The following is a 12,408-nucleotide window of genomic DNA, read 5'->3' on the forward strand; positions in this document are numbered from 1 at the left end:
AGTGAACAGCACTATCAACCACAGAGCATTCCTCATTTACATAATGCATCCTGTGGAAAACAGTGTCCTTTGCTCCTTAAATTCTCTTCCATTCTGATTTGCCTGGTTCCTCCTTTTCTCCTTTTTTTTTTTTTTTTCTACACTCTTATTTCCAAGAGTCCTCTGCTGTCACTTTCTGACCTGAAAGAGAGCACGAGCTTTGTGGTGCAGAGTAGAATTTCTGCATTTGCTTGCCTTTCCCTTAGTGGAGACAGTAGTTATGATCTCTCCCACTTCCCAAACTGCCAGATAATAGAGAACATTCAGGAACTCATTTAAAATCTTTCAAACTTCTTTCATCACCGTGCTTCAGAAATCATGGGGAAAAAATGCACAAATTAAAAACAAAATGCCCACCAACTTACAATTTTAATACAGAACAATGGTAGAAATTCATTTTCCCACCTGGTCATTAAAAACATTTAAAATTTCTGGGGGATCTTCATAGCAAATCAAATCTTGATTGGGAAAAGAAAAAAAAAAGTGAGGTATTAATTTATAAACTCAGCACAACTGCATGCGGAGTAAAGTTCTGGCCATGTTTTTGCTATACGCAAGTGACACTTTTGACAAAAGCAGAAGTATGTATGGTGACATTTATAAGTTTTGTTAAGCCAAGCACAAGCTGTGTTTGTCCATGATTTATTTTCATAGTAGATGTTAATAAAAAGTACGTTTTACTTATTCCATCCTTCTCTTTCCTCCTTTACCCAAAAATGTACATTTTGTTCCTACAGCAAGAACATACATAAAAATGGGAGTTTTCTTTGTTGTATTGTAGTGAAAACCTGCATGGGTTAACACAGAATGACTCGAATGAGTTCAGTAATCAGTACTGTCAGCTTTCTCAGATTTTCTTTTAATGAGATAGTGTTTCAGCTCAGCTAGGTAAGTCTTGTGGTAACATGGGATGCTGATATTCTGTCTTCGTAAGAAAGCCCCTTGGCTGCTTTCCCCAATATCTTTTAAGAGTATCCAAGGGAAGATAATGAAGAAATCAAAGTGGTATTTTCTCTCACTGAGGGAATTGAAACTGTTCTCATTAAAGATATGTAAGGAAGAGTAAAAGTTGAGGAGGTGCTGTTGGTATTCCTTTCTGTGCCTCTTGTGAGAAGAACAATTTTACTGCAGTTTCTGTGTGTCACTCCAAGACTTTAAAACAGGGGAACAACAGGGACCTACAGCATCTTCCCCATTCTCATGATGGTCTCACAGACAAATACTTTATGAAGTGCTGTTAAAGGAAGATCAGCAGGCAATATTAATGCGTTAACTTGGAGAGGGCTAATGGATGATATTTTAACCTTTCATGCTGACAAAACTGCAATAAGTTACGCATTTGTTCAGAGGCACAGAGATCTAGGTGCTACTAAAAAGTTTGAAAACTAGCTGGAAGTGCAGTTATTTGCTGAGGATGGTTTGGTACGGCTAATACTAAGCACTGTTGAGGGTGGTGGACAGCTCTTGACGAGAATGAAGCCTACAGAAATACATGGATGTGGGTGTTCTGTTTTTGAGCCAAAGATAAAGGCTTAAGAAAGAAAGGGACATCACAGGTTCAGAACCAGCAAAATATTGTTCAGATGCTTAAAATAGGAAGCCAGGAAGTTAGAAGGAACGTGTAACTATTTCCTTGGGCCGCCTTTGAAATAAGGGTGGAATTATGTCCCTTTAGCATCCAGGTAAAATACTGCATTAGGGTTTTTTGGTTTAGTGATGGTGGTTGTATTGTGTTGTTTGTTTGGTTTTTTTTAAGTCTTCCTTCAAAAAGAATTATTTTTCTTCTTGACTATATACTGTTTTAAATGAGTGCTTATTGCAACTTCAACCTGGCATTAAGAAAATGCAATTTTTATTCTGTAACCAGCAGGGTAAGCATGGAGAACATGGAGAACCTCCTTTGTGTAAGCTTTGTTGTTTCATATATAAAACGGAGATATGGTTTAATTTCTTAGTTATCTTAGAAGTCTTTCAGGTGGTTTGAAGTAGGAATATTATTTATGGATGGGGAAAGTACAATAAATTATGATACATATAAAGAGATCAAGTTGTAGAAGAAAAATTCATAATGGATTGCAAAGTTGGCCGTAAGTCAATTGCCTTAGAGATAGTATCTTAGCATAAGTAACTAAAAACCTACCATGTTCTGCTTTCTTCAGGTAAAGGCGCTTTTGTTCTAATAGGAGTTATGTATGCCTGTATTGATTATGCCCTTTTCTGTTTCTGATGGGCTGTTAAAAAAGGGCCACTCTTCATCAGTGTGTTCTGCTTCCATGTTGCTGTCATGTGTGTTCTACAAGTCTTGCATTTCCTTGGGAATCCCACCACTCTTCCCCACTGCCATAATAGACTTTTTTAAAATCTCTGTTGGACATTAGAATAATTTGTAAGAAAAAGTAAATTGTTGAAATTTCTGCTGGGGGTGTTGTCTGATGTTTCTGAACTAAATTTCAAACAAACAAAAACACTTCTTTTAAAGAGAAAATTCTGTTTGATCTGACTAGAAAATTTCTCTAGAAAGCTGCCTTGGGTTAAATTGGAAATTCTAAATACATTTTCAAGAAAATACTAGAGTGGATTTACTTTTTCTATATTAGTTTTCAGTCCTCTAAAGTAAACTGATTAATATACCAATCCTTTCTTAGCTTAGCATCTGATATGGTTTTTTTTCTGAATTGCTGATACTTTGCCAAAATCCAAAGTGATAAATTAATTAGGAGAGCATTTTAATATGTATTCTGCTAGAGTGCCAGTAGATGGCACTAAAACAAAGACTTGCTCAAAGCCTCCCAATGAATAACAGATAGTGATAGGTCTTGGAAATACAAGTTTCAAATACTGCATATATTTGCAATAATAGTCTAACAGTGATAAATATATTTAAACAGTAAGGGGATAATTTTGGGGCAACATCTGAAGTGTTTAAAATCCATAACTGATTGTACTAAAAACAAGTGGTAAGGAATAAGTGTTCACCTCTAAGACAGCCTGTCTGAATGCTGTGAACCTGGGGTGGTCAAAGTTATAAAAATAAGCAAATGTGAGAATATTTATTGTATCGTTGGAGGATATTATATAGTCATGGAAGGTTAAAAAAGATAAAGTAGTTCATGTTAGGAAATAGGGACTAAACCTTTGAATTAAAGGGATTTCACTCCATAAATTCAATTTATTTTTATGAGGGGAGAATGGACATAATACATACATCTCCACCTTAAAGATGAGAAAATGCATTACAATTATGTTTCAGTATTTCATGATGACAACTCAGCAAATAATGCACTGTAGAGTACTGAGTTAAGATGTAAATTTACTTTGGATAAAGATACTTGAGACAGAACTTCTTTTTCTGTGGGTGAGACAGTACCCATACATGGCTTACAGTTTTCTCAAGTGCTCCTAAACATTTGTGGATCAAGATTTTGTAGGGGGCTTGTTTTCAGAGAAAGCTTGCCATGCTTTTACATCTGCCCCTTGCATTGTCCAACAGGACAAAACTGATGTTTCACATTTATTTAGTATAATTTAACTGAAAAGTCTCACTTATTAATTTCATCCAGTTTGCAGATATGAATCAGATACCTAAAAGTTACAATCTTCATTTCATACTGTCAGTTTCTCAGAGCACTCATTCACTTAAGACTTAGAGTATGTTTTCCTCTCGAGAAATCGTCAGAAATAGTAGCTAGCGTCTTACTGTTGCAACTCTGACATGAATTTATTTAAACATACTGAATGTCACGACCTGTTGTATGGACTGCTGCTCAGTCATCTCGTATATGAATTGTGGAAACACAGAAGTATATTGTCTAGGATGGAAATCTTCCTGCAATGTAAACTGTGCTTCAGGTTTACATCTTAAAAATTTAGTAATTTCAACTGAGAAAAGTGCAACTTTCATCAGGGTAGTTGTATGACTGACTGCATGTTTCCTTAAGTAAAAGGTATTGAGTCATATGACTTTGTTTTGTTTTGGAGGAGGATGTGAGATCATTTTCCTTGGTAATGCCTCATAGATTTCATCGAAAATTATGTATTTGCAGCGGGCAGTTCCAAGATGGTGGCTGTGTGGTTGCCTCTCTGACGTATGCCGCAGTTCTGCAGCAGAGTGGAGACCTGGGTTGCAGAAACTTTTTCTCCTTTCTGTGCCTGATACCTTTATATTCTCTGGGCTTTTTAGATTTTGGAGGATGGTGGCTCACAACTTCAGGAGGTAGTTTGAATCATAATTGTTGTGTTTAGTTACAAAAAAAAAACCCTGCAAGATGTATCATAAAATTGTTACCTACTATTTTTTTTGTTTGGAAATGTCATAGAAATTATGTGTGTTTTGATAATGTGGTAGAAGTATTGTGTCAGAACAGACCAAGAAAATGCTGACTGTGTGTTATTTGACTTAGTGTTTTTCCAGAGAAATGCTTGGCTATGTTGTGGTTGCATGGGATCATAGAACTAAAAGCCTGCACAAAGATATGAAAACAGTAGTGATTTGAAATGTAAAGGACTTATGTGTGCTGTTATACAGTTGGTTAATAGCTTGTGTTGGAATTTAAAAGGATGGTTCAGTACTTAACAAATATGACGTACCTGAATGTTAATTATTTTTGGTGTTTTCTTTGGAAAATGAGACTCCAAGATGCACATTGTCCCCCATTTAAACAGTTCTGATATTCACATAATAAAGCTACACTCCTATTTGTGAACTTCAGAAAATATCCACTCATTAAAAACCAAATGTAGAAGTTAGAGTAGCTTGAAGTAAATACATTTCCGTGGCAGAAGTATAAAAAACTACTGTGAACTCTGTTTACTCAAAACCCCCCTTATCTCCTGGAATATTTTATAATAGCGCTGTGGAACAGCAGATCAACATCACATGAAATGTTTTTGAATGATCCTGACGTTGTTGTAGCGTTTTATGTATTTCCATGAAGACCAGGGGGATCATTTGTGAGCCGCTGAACTTCTCATCAGTGATGACTTAAGTCACCTGAATGCTTTAATAAGTAGTACTTCAGGTTCAGTATTCTTGTTTTGTTTGTTACTTTTCCTAAGCATAATTTCTTCTTCTATTCAGACTTAAATATTGAAGGCCATCTCATTAAGGTGATTTCTTCCCTGCCATGTGAATCCTCATTAAAACCAACGCTCCTTGTAAAATGTATTTGATTGCCTTTTGCCTTGTGTGTATGTAACTATGTTGAATATAATGATTATTTTCTTTCCATTCCATTTTGAAAAGCAATCAAGTACAATTTGAATAAGTAAGGTGAATAAATATCAGCTTTTCTTTTCTTGAGCTATTTTAACATCATTTTAAGCGCAAATTTTCATGAGGCTCCATTGCTATGACTGGAGTTAAATCCAAAGGGTCGAGCAGAAGTTGCACTGCTTGATGATAGAGAAAAGACTTTTTGTTGTCCATCATCTCCCCGACTATTTTTATTAGCCTGCTTATGTTTCACTTCTCTGGACTGTACAAGGTGGTCTTCTGCATGAGGAGTGCTGTCAGTGTACCTGAGTGTGGATGGAGGTTGCCCAGCACAAAGATAAGCAGTAATCAGAAGTTAGTGGTAAAAACTTAAGTGAAGGTTATGTGATGCCTCCTGTAAGCCCTTAACAACTTGAACTGCAGTATTATCTCAGACCAATCTTGATGTGTACCATCGCAAGATTTATTTATGAAATCGTTTGCGTGCTCAAGGATAACACTGGTAGTTATTTAATGAGCATCTCAGATGTCAATTGAGTGTAACCTGAATATGTGTAGACTAATTTAAATAAGAAATCCATAAGAGATTTGTATCATGCTATTTTTAAATAAACGCAGCACTTTAGTTTCAAGCGGAAAAACTCATGGCTGTAGATTGTGTTTTCAACTATTACATTTAAGTGGAAAGAAAATTACCTTTTCTGGGGTGATGCAGTGTCTAGGCAGAAACTGAAACACTTGATGATATGAAGCCTGTATTTTGCCTCGAAGCAGTTTACTTCCCTCCACTTAAAGCCTTGCCCAACTACCAGTGTAGTGGATTGAAAATCTTGCATTAGCTCTGTAACCTCTGGATCCTTTTTATAGTATGTGTGGAAATGATTGCATTAATTAATTCTTTTTACTTTAGCAGGAAGGGAATGGAAAGAAAATTTTACTGAACTAGTTTAGTAGTAAATAGATGTTACCTGATTTCAGTATGCGCTAGGTTGTGTATTGCATTGAACAATAATACAATTGTAATACCAAATGTCAGAAAACATTTCCATGAAAGCATTGATACATAGTAATTTGTAACAACAGGGGCCGCAGGTAACTGCATGGTTTGGGATCTGAAGTGAACAACCATACCTATAAATCTATTAAAAGGGATTACTCGTTTTTTCTAAGGCTGTGCTACTGTGTGGTGTGATTTCCTGTCCCAAGTTAGCTTTACAGAAGACGGCCTGGGCAGCGTCTGTTAACAGGTGCAGATGTGAGCATCATTTAAGTGACTCCTAAGCATATCTGTTAAATAGAAAAACAGATTTGCACAAGGATCGAGCTTGTCGTATTTGAGGGAATGCTGACATTTCAATTAACTTCTGTATTCTTAGAGGAATCTCTCCTGTATTTGTTTTGTAAATTTCTTTCTGTGGTTTATTGTCACGTTTTGCAAATGGTTATTCTACTCTCTGAAATGAAGCTTCTCTGAAATGTTAAGCTGCAAAGTTTCTAAGCGTCCTCCTTATACATCTTGTAGGTGGTTGAGAGTAATGTTAAATTTTTGCAGTAGAATCATTTGTAGCTTTTTTTTGGAGTAAGAGAAATCACATCATTTTGTTTGTTGTTTTTATTTTTTTCCTTGTAAGTGAAGGATATAGAGCATAACTGTTGAGAATATGAGTAGCTTATCCCTGATAGCATTGTTTTAGCTAGTATAGGATTTAGGTTTAAAAACAACTCAATGTATTATAGTAATAGTAGTATTATTTTTTTTTTACTGGTTTATATAAATTAATCGACTTAAAATAGTTTTGATACAATTATTTATATAATTCAGTAAAAATGCCTATCATCTGTTTCAAATAAGCTATGAAATCTGTAGATAATCATGGCTAGTTTTTAGATTTGGGGGTTCACTCTTAAAGACAAATTTAGTGAGATGTTTTCCTTTGTCTCTGTAGTTATCAGAGACTCTTACAGACGATTGCTGTACTCGAGGCTCAACGTACTCAAGCAGTTCAAGACCTTGAAAGTTTAGGCAGACACCAGAGAGAAGCACTGAAAGATCCTATTGGATTTGTGGAAAGACTCCAGAAGAAGGTATTTCAATGGGCATTTCTTAAGTCTTACTCAGATTTTTTTTTTCTAATAACTAGTGATTCATCATCTGTAGAAATTGGAATTCTTTATATACTTGCATAAGCATTAGGAGTTTAAAGCCCTTTCTCTGCTGAGCAGAAAATGGCCCGTTGTTTGCTTATTAAATTTGTAAGAGAGAGCTCTTCAAATCTTTAATTAGATATGTTTTCTTTCATTTTTTTCTTATATAGAAATGTAATTTTAAGATTTTTAATTGTAATATGAGTATTTTAAGACAACCTGAAATCTACAGGTTGTAACACTTCAAGAATTTGTGACTTTTCTCATTAGAGAAATTCAGTCTTGTACTATGAGTGAATTTGGTAAGATAATTTTTCAAGAGCAGGAAATACAGTTCATAAAACCAAAATGAACACAAGAAAACATGTCTAGAACGGTGCTGGATAGCATAATTAAAGGTGTCTGAGAGAGGAGAATGAATTTTGATAAGGAAGAATCTTTTTAAGTTAAAAAAAAAACAAACCAGTGACAAATGTTAAAAATGTTTAAAGGTTGAATATTTTTTCACTGCCACATCTGCCAGTGACAAGCATGGCCCACTTTCGAGTCTGGCAGCAACATTCTTTATTTTAGTGGAAAATGAAATAGGTGCTTTACGATGCCTTTTCCCTAAGCTTGTAGAGACACAGGTTTAGAGAGAAGTCTGGTCTAAGCCCATTGGTTTCAGTGGTTGCTTTCCATTACATTTTAAGATGGTAGTATGCAATGGCATGCAAGACTTAATAGGTTGCATTTGATAACGGTTGTATCATGTAGGAAATAGTAATGCTAGCTGAAAGCATCTGGCGCATATAAGTCTCTGAACCCAAGGAACACTAGATACTCTTAAGCTTGACCTTCAAATAAATCGGTGACCCTTGCAACAGTTGTTGTGTTCTATACAGAAGAATGCAAAATCAGTGTAAAACATGCGTTGAATTCCTTGATGGGATGTGTTTAGGTTTATCAGATGATAAAACTTTGAGTCCTGTAGTTTCCTGTGTTTTCTTCATCTTGAGAAAGGTACAGATCCTAGGCAAACATTATGTCTAAACAAAAGTCGGATAGACAGCAACGAGAAATTGAAGTCAGAAACACCTTATTTCAACTGTGAAACACACATTTTAAAGTCTTACACTCAATAAGCCATCATTGTCCGTGCCGCTGCATATTTTATATGCACTGTTGTGTACTAGTCTTGAAAGATACTTTCTCCTTAAAAAGACTGTGTGTTGCATAGCACTTCAAAAATGCTGATTTTCAATTTTGCTGTTAGCTAAAAGGCAGCATCAGGTTTTCATGGCTTTTTAGGATTTGTAGCTATTTGCTTAGATATACAACTACTACATTAAATATTGCTTTTCAATGTTTACTTTTTTTTTCAGGTTGATATGGGTCTTCCATATCCTCAGAGAGTTGTTCAGCTCCCTGAGATTGCCTGGGACCAATACACCACTAGCCTTGGAAACTTTGAGAGAGAATTCAAAAACCGAAAACGTAACAGTAGAAGAGCAAAGCTGATTTTTGACAAAGGTAAATGGAGAAAAAACGTATGTTACAAAAAGCAAGAGACAGGTATGGAGATTTCATAAATCCCTTCCTGTGTTCCCTCCAGTAGGTATACCTGCAAGACCAAAAAGTCCTTTGGATCCCAAGAAGGATGGAGAGTCAGTTTCATACTCTGTCTTGCCTTTAAGTGATGGTCCAGAAGGTTCTACAAGCAGTCGTCCACAGGTAGTTAACACAACAAGAAATTTTTGTAAAATAGTAACTTTTTAAACTACTATGAGCATGTGGATATTGTTAACTTCTACCTCACATGCTGAAGTTGGTCATGAAATTCATGCATGTATTGAAATCTGTTTAACTCTTTTTTTTTTTTATTTAGGCAAAACTTATTTCAAATTTTCATGCGTGTATTTGGTCTGTGTTTGGTTTCACTTAGGTTGGAAAAGGATCAGAGTATCCTAGCCATATGTTTTCTAAACACCTTTTCTATGTTATGTACTCTATTTGAACAGATGATAAGAGGGCGACTCTGCGATGAGACCAAACCTGAAACTTTTAACCAACTGTGGACTGTAGAGGAACAGGTAATGGGAAACCTTTCCATTTATTTTGTAGCAGTGGTAACATACGTGATAATAATAAAAACAAAGTGTGTAATAATATTTAATTAGTAATTAGAAGTTTAAAGTCACATATATGTAGATACTTGAACTTTGACAACTCATACCTATATTAAAATTGTTTTAGTTTTATTTTTTAATTGTTGATTTGTGCTTGATTTAGAAAAAACTCGAGCAGTTGCTTCTGAAATATCCACCAGAGGAAGTAGAGTCCCGACGGTGGCAGAAGATAGCTGATGAACTGGGAAATAGAACAGCTAAACAGGTAACAAGTAAACACTTTGAGAAGTAATCCCTCTCATTGATAATTTTTTAATTGCTTTTTAGAAAGCACTTTTAAGAATTTGTATCTGGATTTATTCTCACCTCTTGAATCGTTCATTTCTCACCTTAATAATTGGCAGATGTTTTAATACTTGCAGACCAGGGAATTGGTTCTATACTGGTGCCCACATCCACAAAAGAAGCCGGAAGTGGATACACTGAGTGTTTCTGCATCTGACTTTTAGGTGCTTTTTCAGTAAAACAGCATAATTTCTCCAGTTTGACCAGAAGAAAAAATGCTGACATCTTGTTTTTACAGTAATTTAATTTCTTCTATTTGGCTAGTATGCTTTCAGATAAAAGTATTTCAGTATAAAAGATTACTTCATTTCTAGTCATATCTGTGTTTATAGGTATATTTCTCCATAGTGGAAAATTAAAATGTATTTAGCTCATTTCATAAATAAAATGCAAAAGTACTTTCTGTATGGTAACAACATGTAATTTATGTGTTACTATTAAGGCAGAAAAAGCTTAACTTCAGAGATAAGAAGCTGCTTAAGTTCTTTCCTTTCTGTCACTATTTTTTGATAGATTTCCTGTGTGTTTTTAAAAAAGATGATTTTTTACTATGAAAGCTTTTGAAGTGTCTGGACATACCAGAAATGTAGTGTTGCAGAATATGTAACAGAGTAGTTGTTGCAGAGTAGGAAGTGATAGTTCGTAGTCTTTATATCGCGAACCAGTCTAATGATACTGGCAAAAATTTGATGTGAAAGCCTGTTATATTTCATTTGACATTTAATTGTTGCATGTTGTTTTTTTTAGGTTGCCAGTAGAGTGCAAAAATATTTTATTAAGCTGACTAAAGCTGGCATTCCAGTTCCAGGAAGAACTCCAAATTTATATTTATACTCAAAAAAGGTGAGACAATATTGCAGCAGAAATTCCATGTTTATTTTTGCATTTGCATGGAAATTGAAACTTAATCATTAATAGTTCAATGGATTTGATTAGTCTTGATTACAACTTTCTTACTTGCTAGCTCCACCAATGTATTTCTTAATCAATTATTTTGACATGAGCAATGTAGAGTGAATTGGGTGTTATTCTAATTTCACATCAACACCTTTTAATTGAATAAACTCGGGGAGATGAAGTGTCAGAAAAGACACTGCATTTATATTGCAGGCAGAGCTAACAGGGACAAAGGATTGGTCTTGGGTGTATTTTTTCCTTGTTTCTAAGTTTACTGTAATTGACGTAGAAAAGGATAATGAGAACTGTATGGGAAGAAGATAAGGAGCCATATACTTCATATTGTACAGTCATCTTTTAATTAACAAAACTGTAGGAAGTTAAGTATAGTAGCATACTAAACTAACACAAACACAGACTTAATTCTGAAATGCTGTGTTTTATTGTGATTTGCAGTATGGGTGACCGTTAAATGAGAAAGCTAATAGAAGTGATCATTAAAATATACTGTTTTTCCTGATCTTGGAAGGAGTGAGAAAATACAATCCTGAGAAATCTTCTTAATTTGCAAAAGAAAAGAGAAGACTCTAGATTTCTGTGATGACTAGTCATATATTTTGATGTAAATCATGTAGTACACTTGGGTACTAATGAGAACTCTAGACATTTGAAGAGGGCAGTCTCAGTGTGTATATTGTGAGGGGTTTTTTTTATTTGTTTCTGTTACCATTATGTTTAAAGTTGTTTAAAACATATTGCAATGGCATTTTGTAGAGTAACATTACTTTTTTTGTGTCCGTGTGTCTGTGATGTTTTCTGATATTGAATAGAGTAAGCTTTACATTGTTTCTGAAAAACAAACATTTGCAATCCTAGTTCCTTGAAAGTTTGGAACCTGAACTTGCTGTCAGACAAGCCTGATAAGAAGATCTGCCACTGCATATCTATAGTGATTTAAAATGTTGTACACACCCAGTTATCTCCTAGTTTTCTCTGAAGTTACTGCAAAGAAGTAGTGCTTTTATCAGAAACTTTCCAGCGTGCCGTCTAACATGGTAATCATAGAATCATAGAATGGCCTGGGTTGAAAAGGACTATAATGATCATCTAGTTCCAACCCCCCTGCCATAGGCAGGGTCGCCAACCACTAGACCACGCTGCCCAGAGCCACGTCCAGCCTGGTCTTGAATGCCTCCAGGGATGGGGCACCCACAACCTTCTTGGGCAACCTGTTCCAGTGCATCACCACCCTCTGAGTGAAAAACTTCCTCCTAATATCTAACCTAAATCTCCCCTGTCTTAGTTTAAAACCATTCCCCCTTGTCGTATCACTATCAACTCATGCAAACAGTCATTCTCCCTCCTGTTTATACTCTCCCTTCAAGTCCTGAAAGGCCCCAATGAGGTCTCCCTGGAGCCTTCCCTTCTCCAAGCTAAACAAGCCCAGTTCCCTCAAACTTTCTTCGCAGGAGAGGTGCTCCAGCCCTCTGATAATCCATTTTACTTTCACCAAGAGTTTAATCTACTGTTCTGCTCTATAAACAGAGGCAGGAGACATGCAGACATGATTTCGTCTGCTGCATTATCTCTTGGAAAAGTGCATTCTGGTAGAAGAACCAAAAAAAAAACATTGATATGTTAAATACTGCGATGAGATTCATC

At 35.5% G+C, this 12,408-nt stretch overlaps 1 protein-coding gene across 6 annotated transcripts in view; it reads left to right on the top strand.

The window, feature by feature from the left end:
* Positions 1–12,408, top strand: part of ZZZ3 (zinc finger ZZ-type containing 3) — a 55,850-nt gene that overhangs the window by 32,251 nt on the left and 11,191 nt on the right. For 4 of the 6 annotated variants that reach the window (XM_021405486.1, XM_021405490.1, XM_021405485.1 and 1 more), the window contains exons 4-9: positions 7,198–7,336; positions 8,761–8,908; positions 8,991–9,109; positions 9,397–9,468; positions 9,668–9,769; positions 10,597–10,692. In XM_021405486.1, coding sequence (XP_021261161.1) covers positions 7,198–7,336; positions 8,761–8,908; positions 8,991–9,109; positions 9,397–9,468; positions 9,668–9,769; positions 10,597–10,692 — 676 coding nt within the window. The remainder of the gene's footprint in view (positions 1–7,197; positions 7,337–8,760; positions 8,909–8,990; positions 9,110–9,396; positions 9,469–9,667; positions 9,770–10,596; positions 10,693–12,408) is intronic. The other 2 variants (XM_021405489.1, XM_021405491.1) reach the window with 2 other exon arrangements.

This window comes from Numida meleagris, chromosome 7, assembly GCF_002078875.1.
Source record: "Numida meleagris isolate 19003 breed g44 Domestic line chromosome 7, NumMel1.0, whole genome shotgun sequence".
NCBI classification, from domain to species: domain Eukaryota; kingdom Metazoa; phylum Chordata; class Aves; order Galliformes; family Numididae; genus Numida; species Numida meleagris.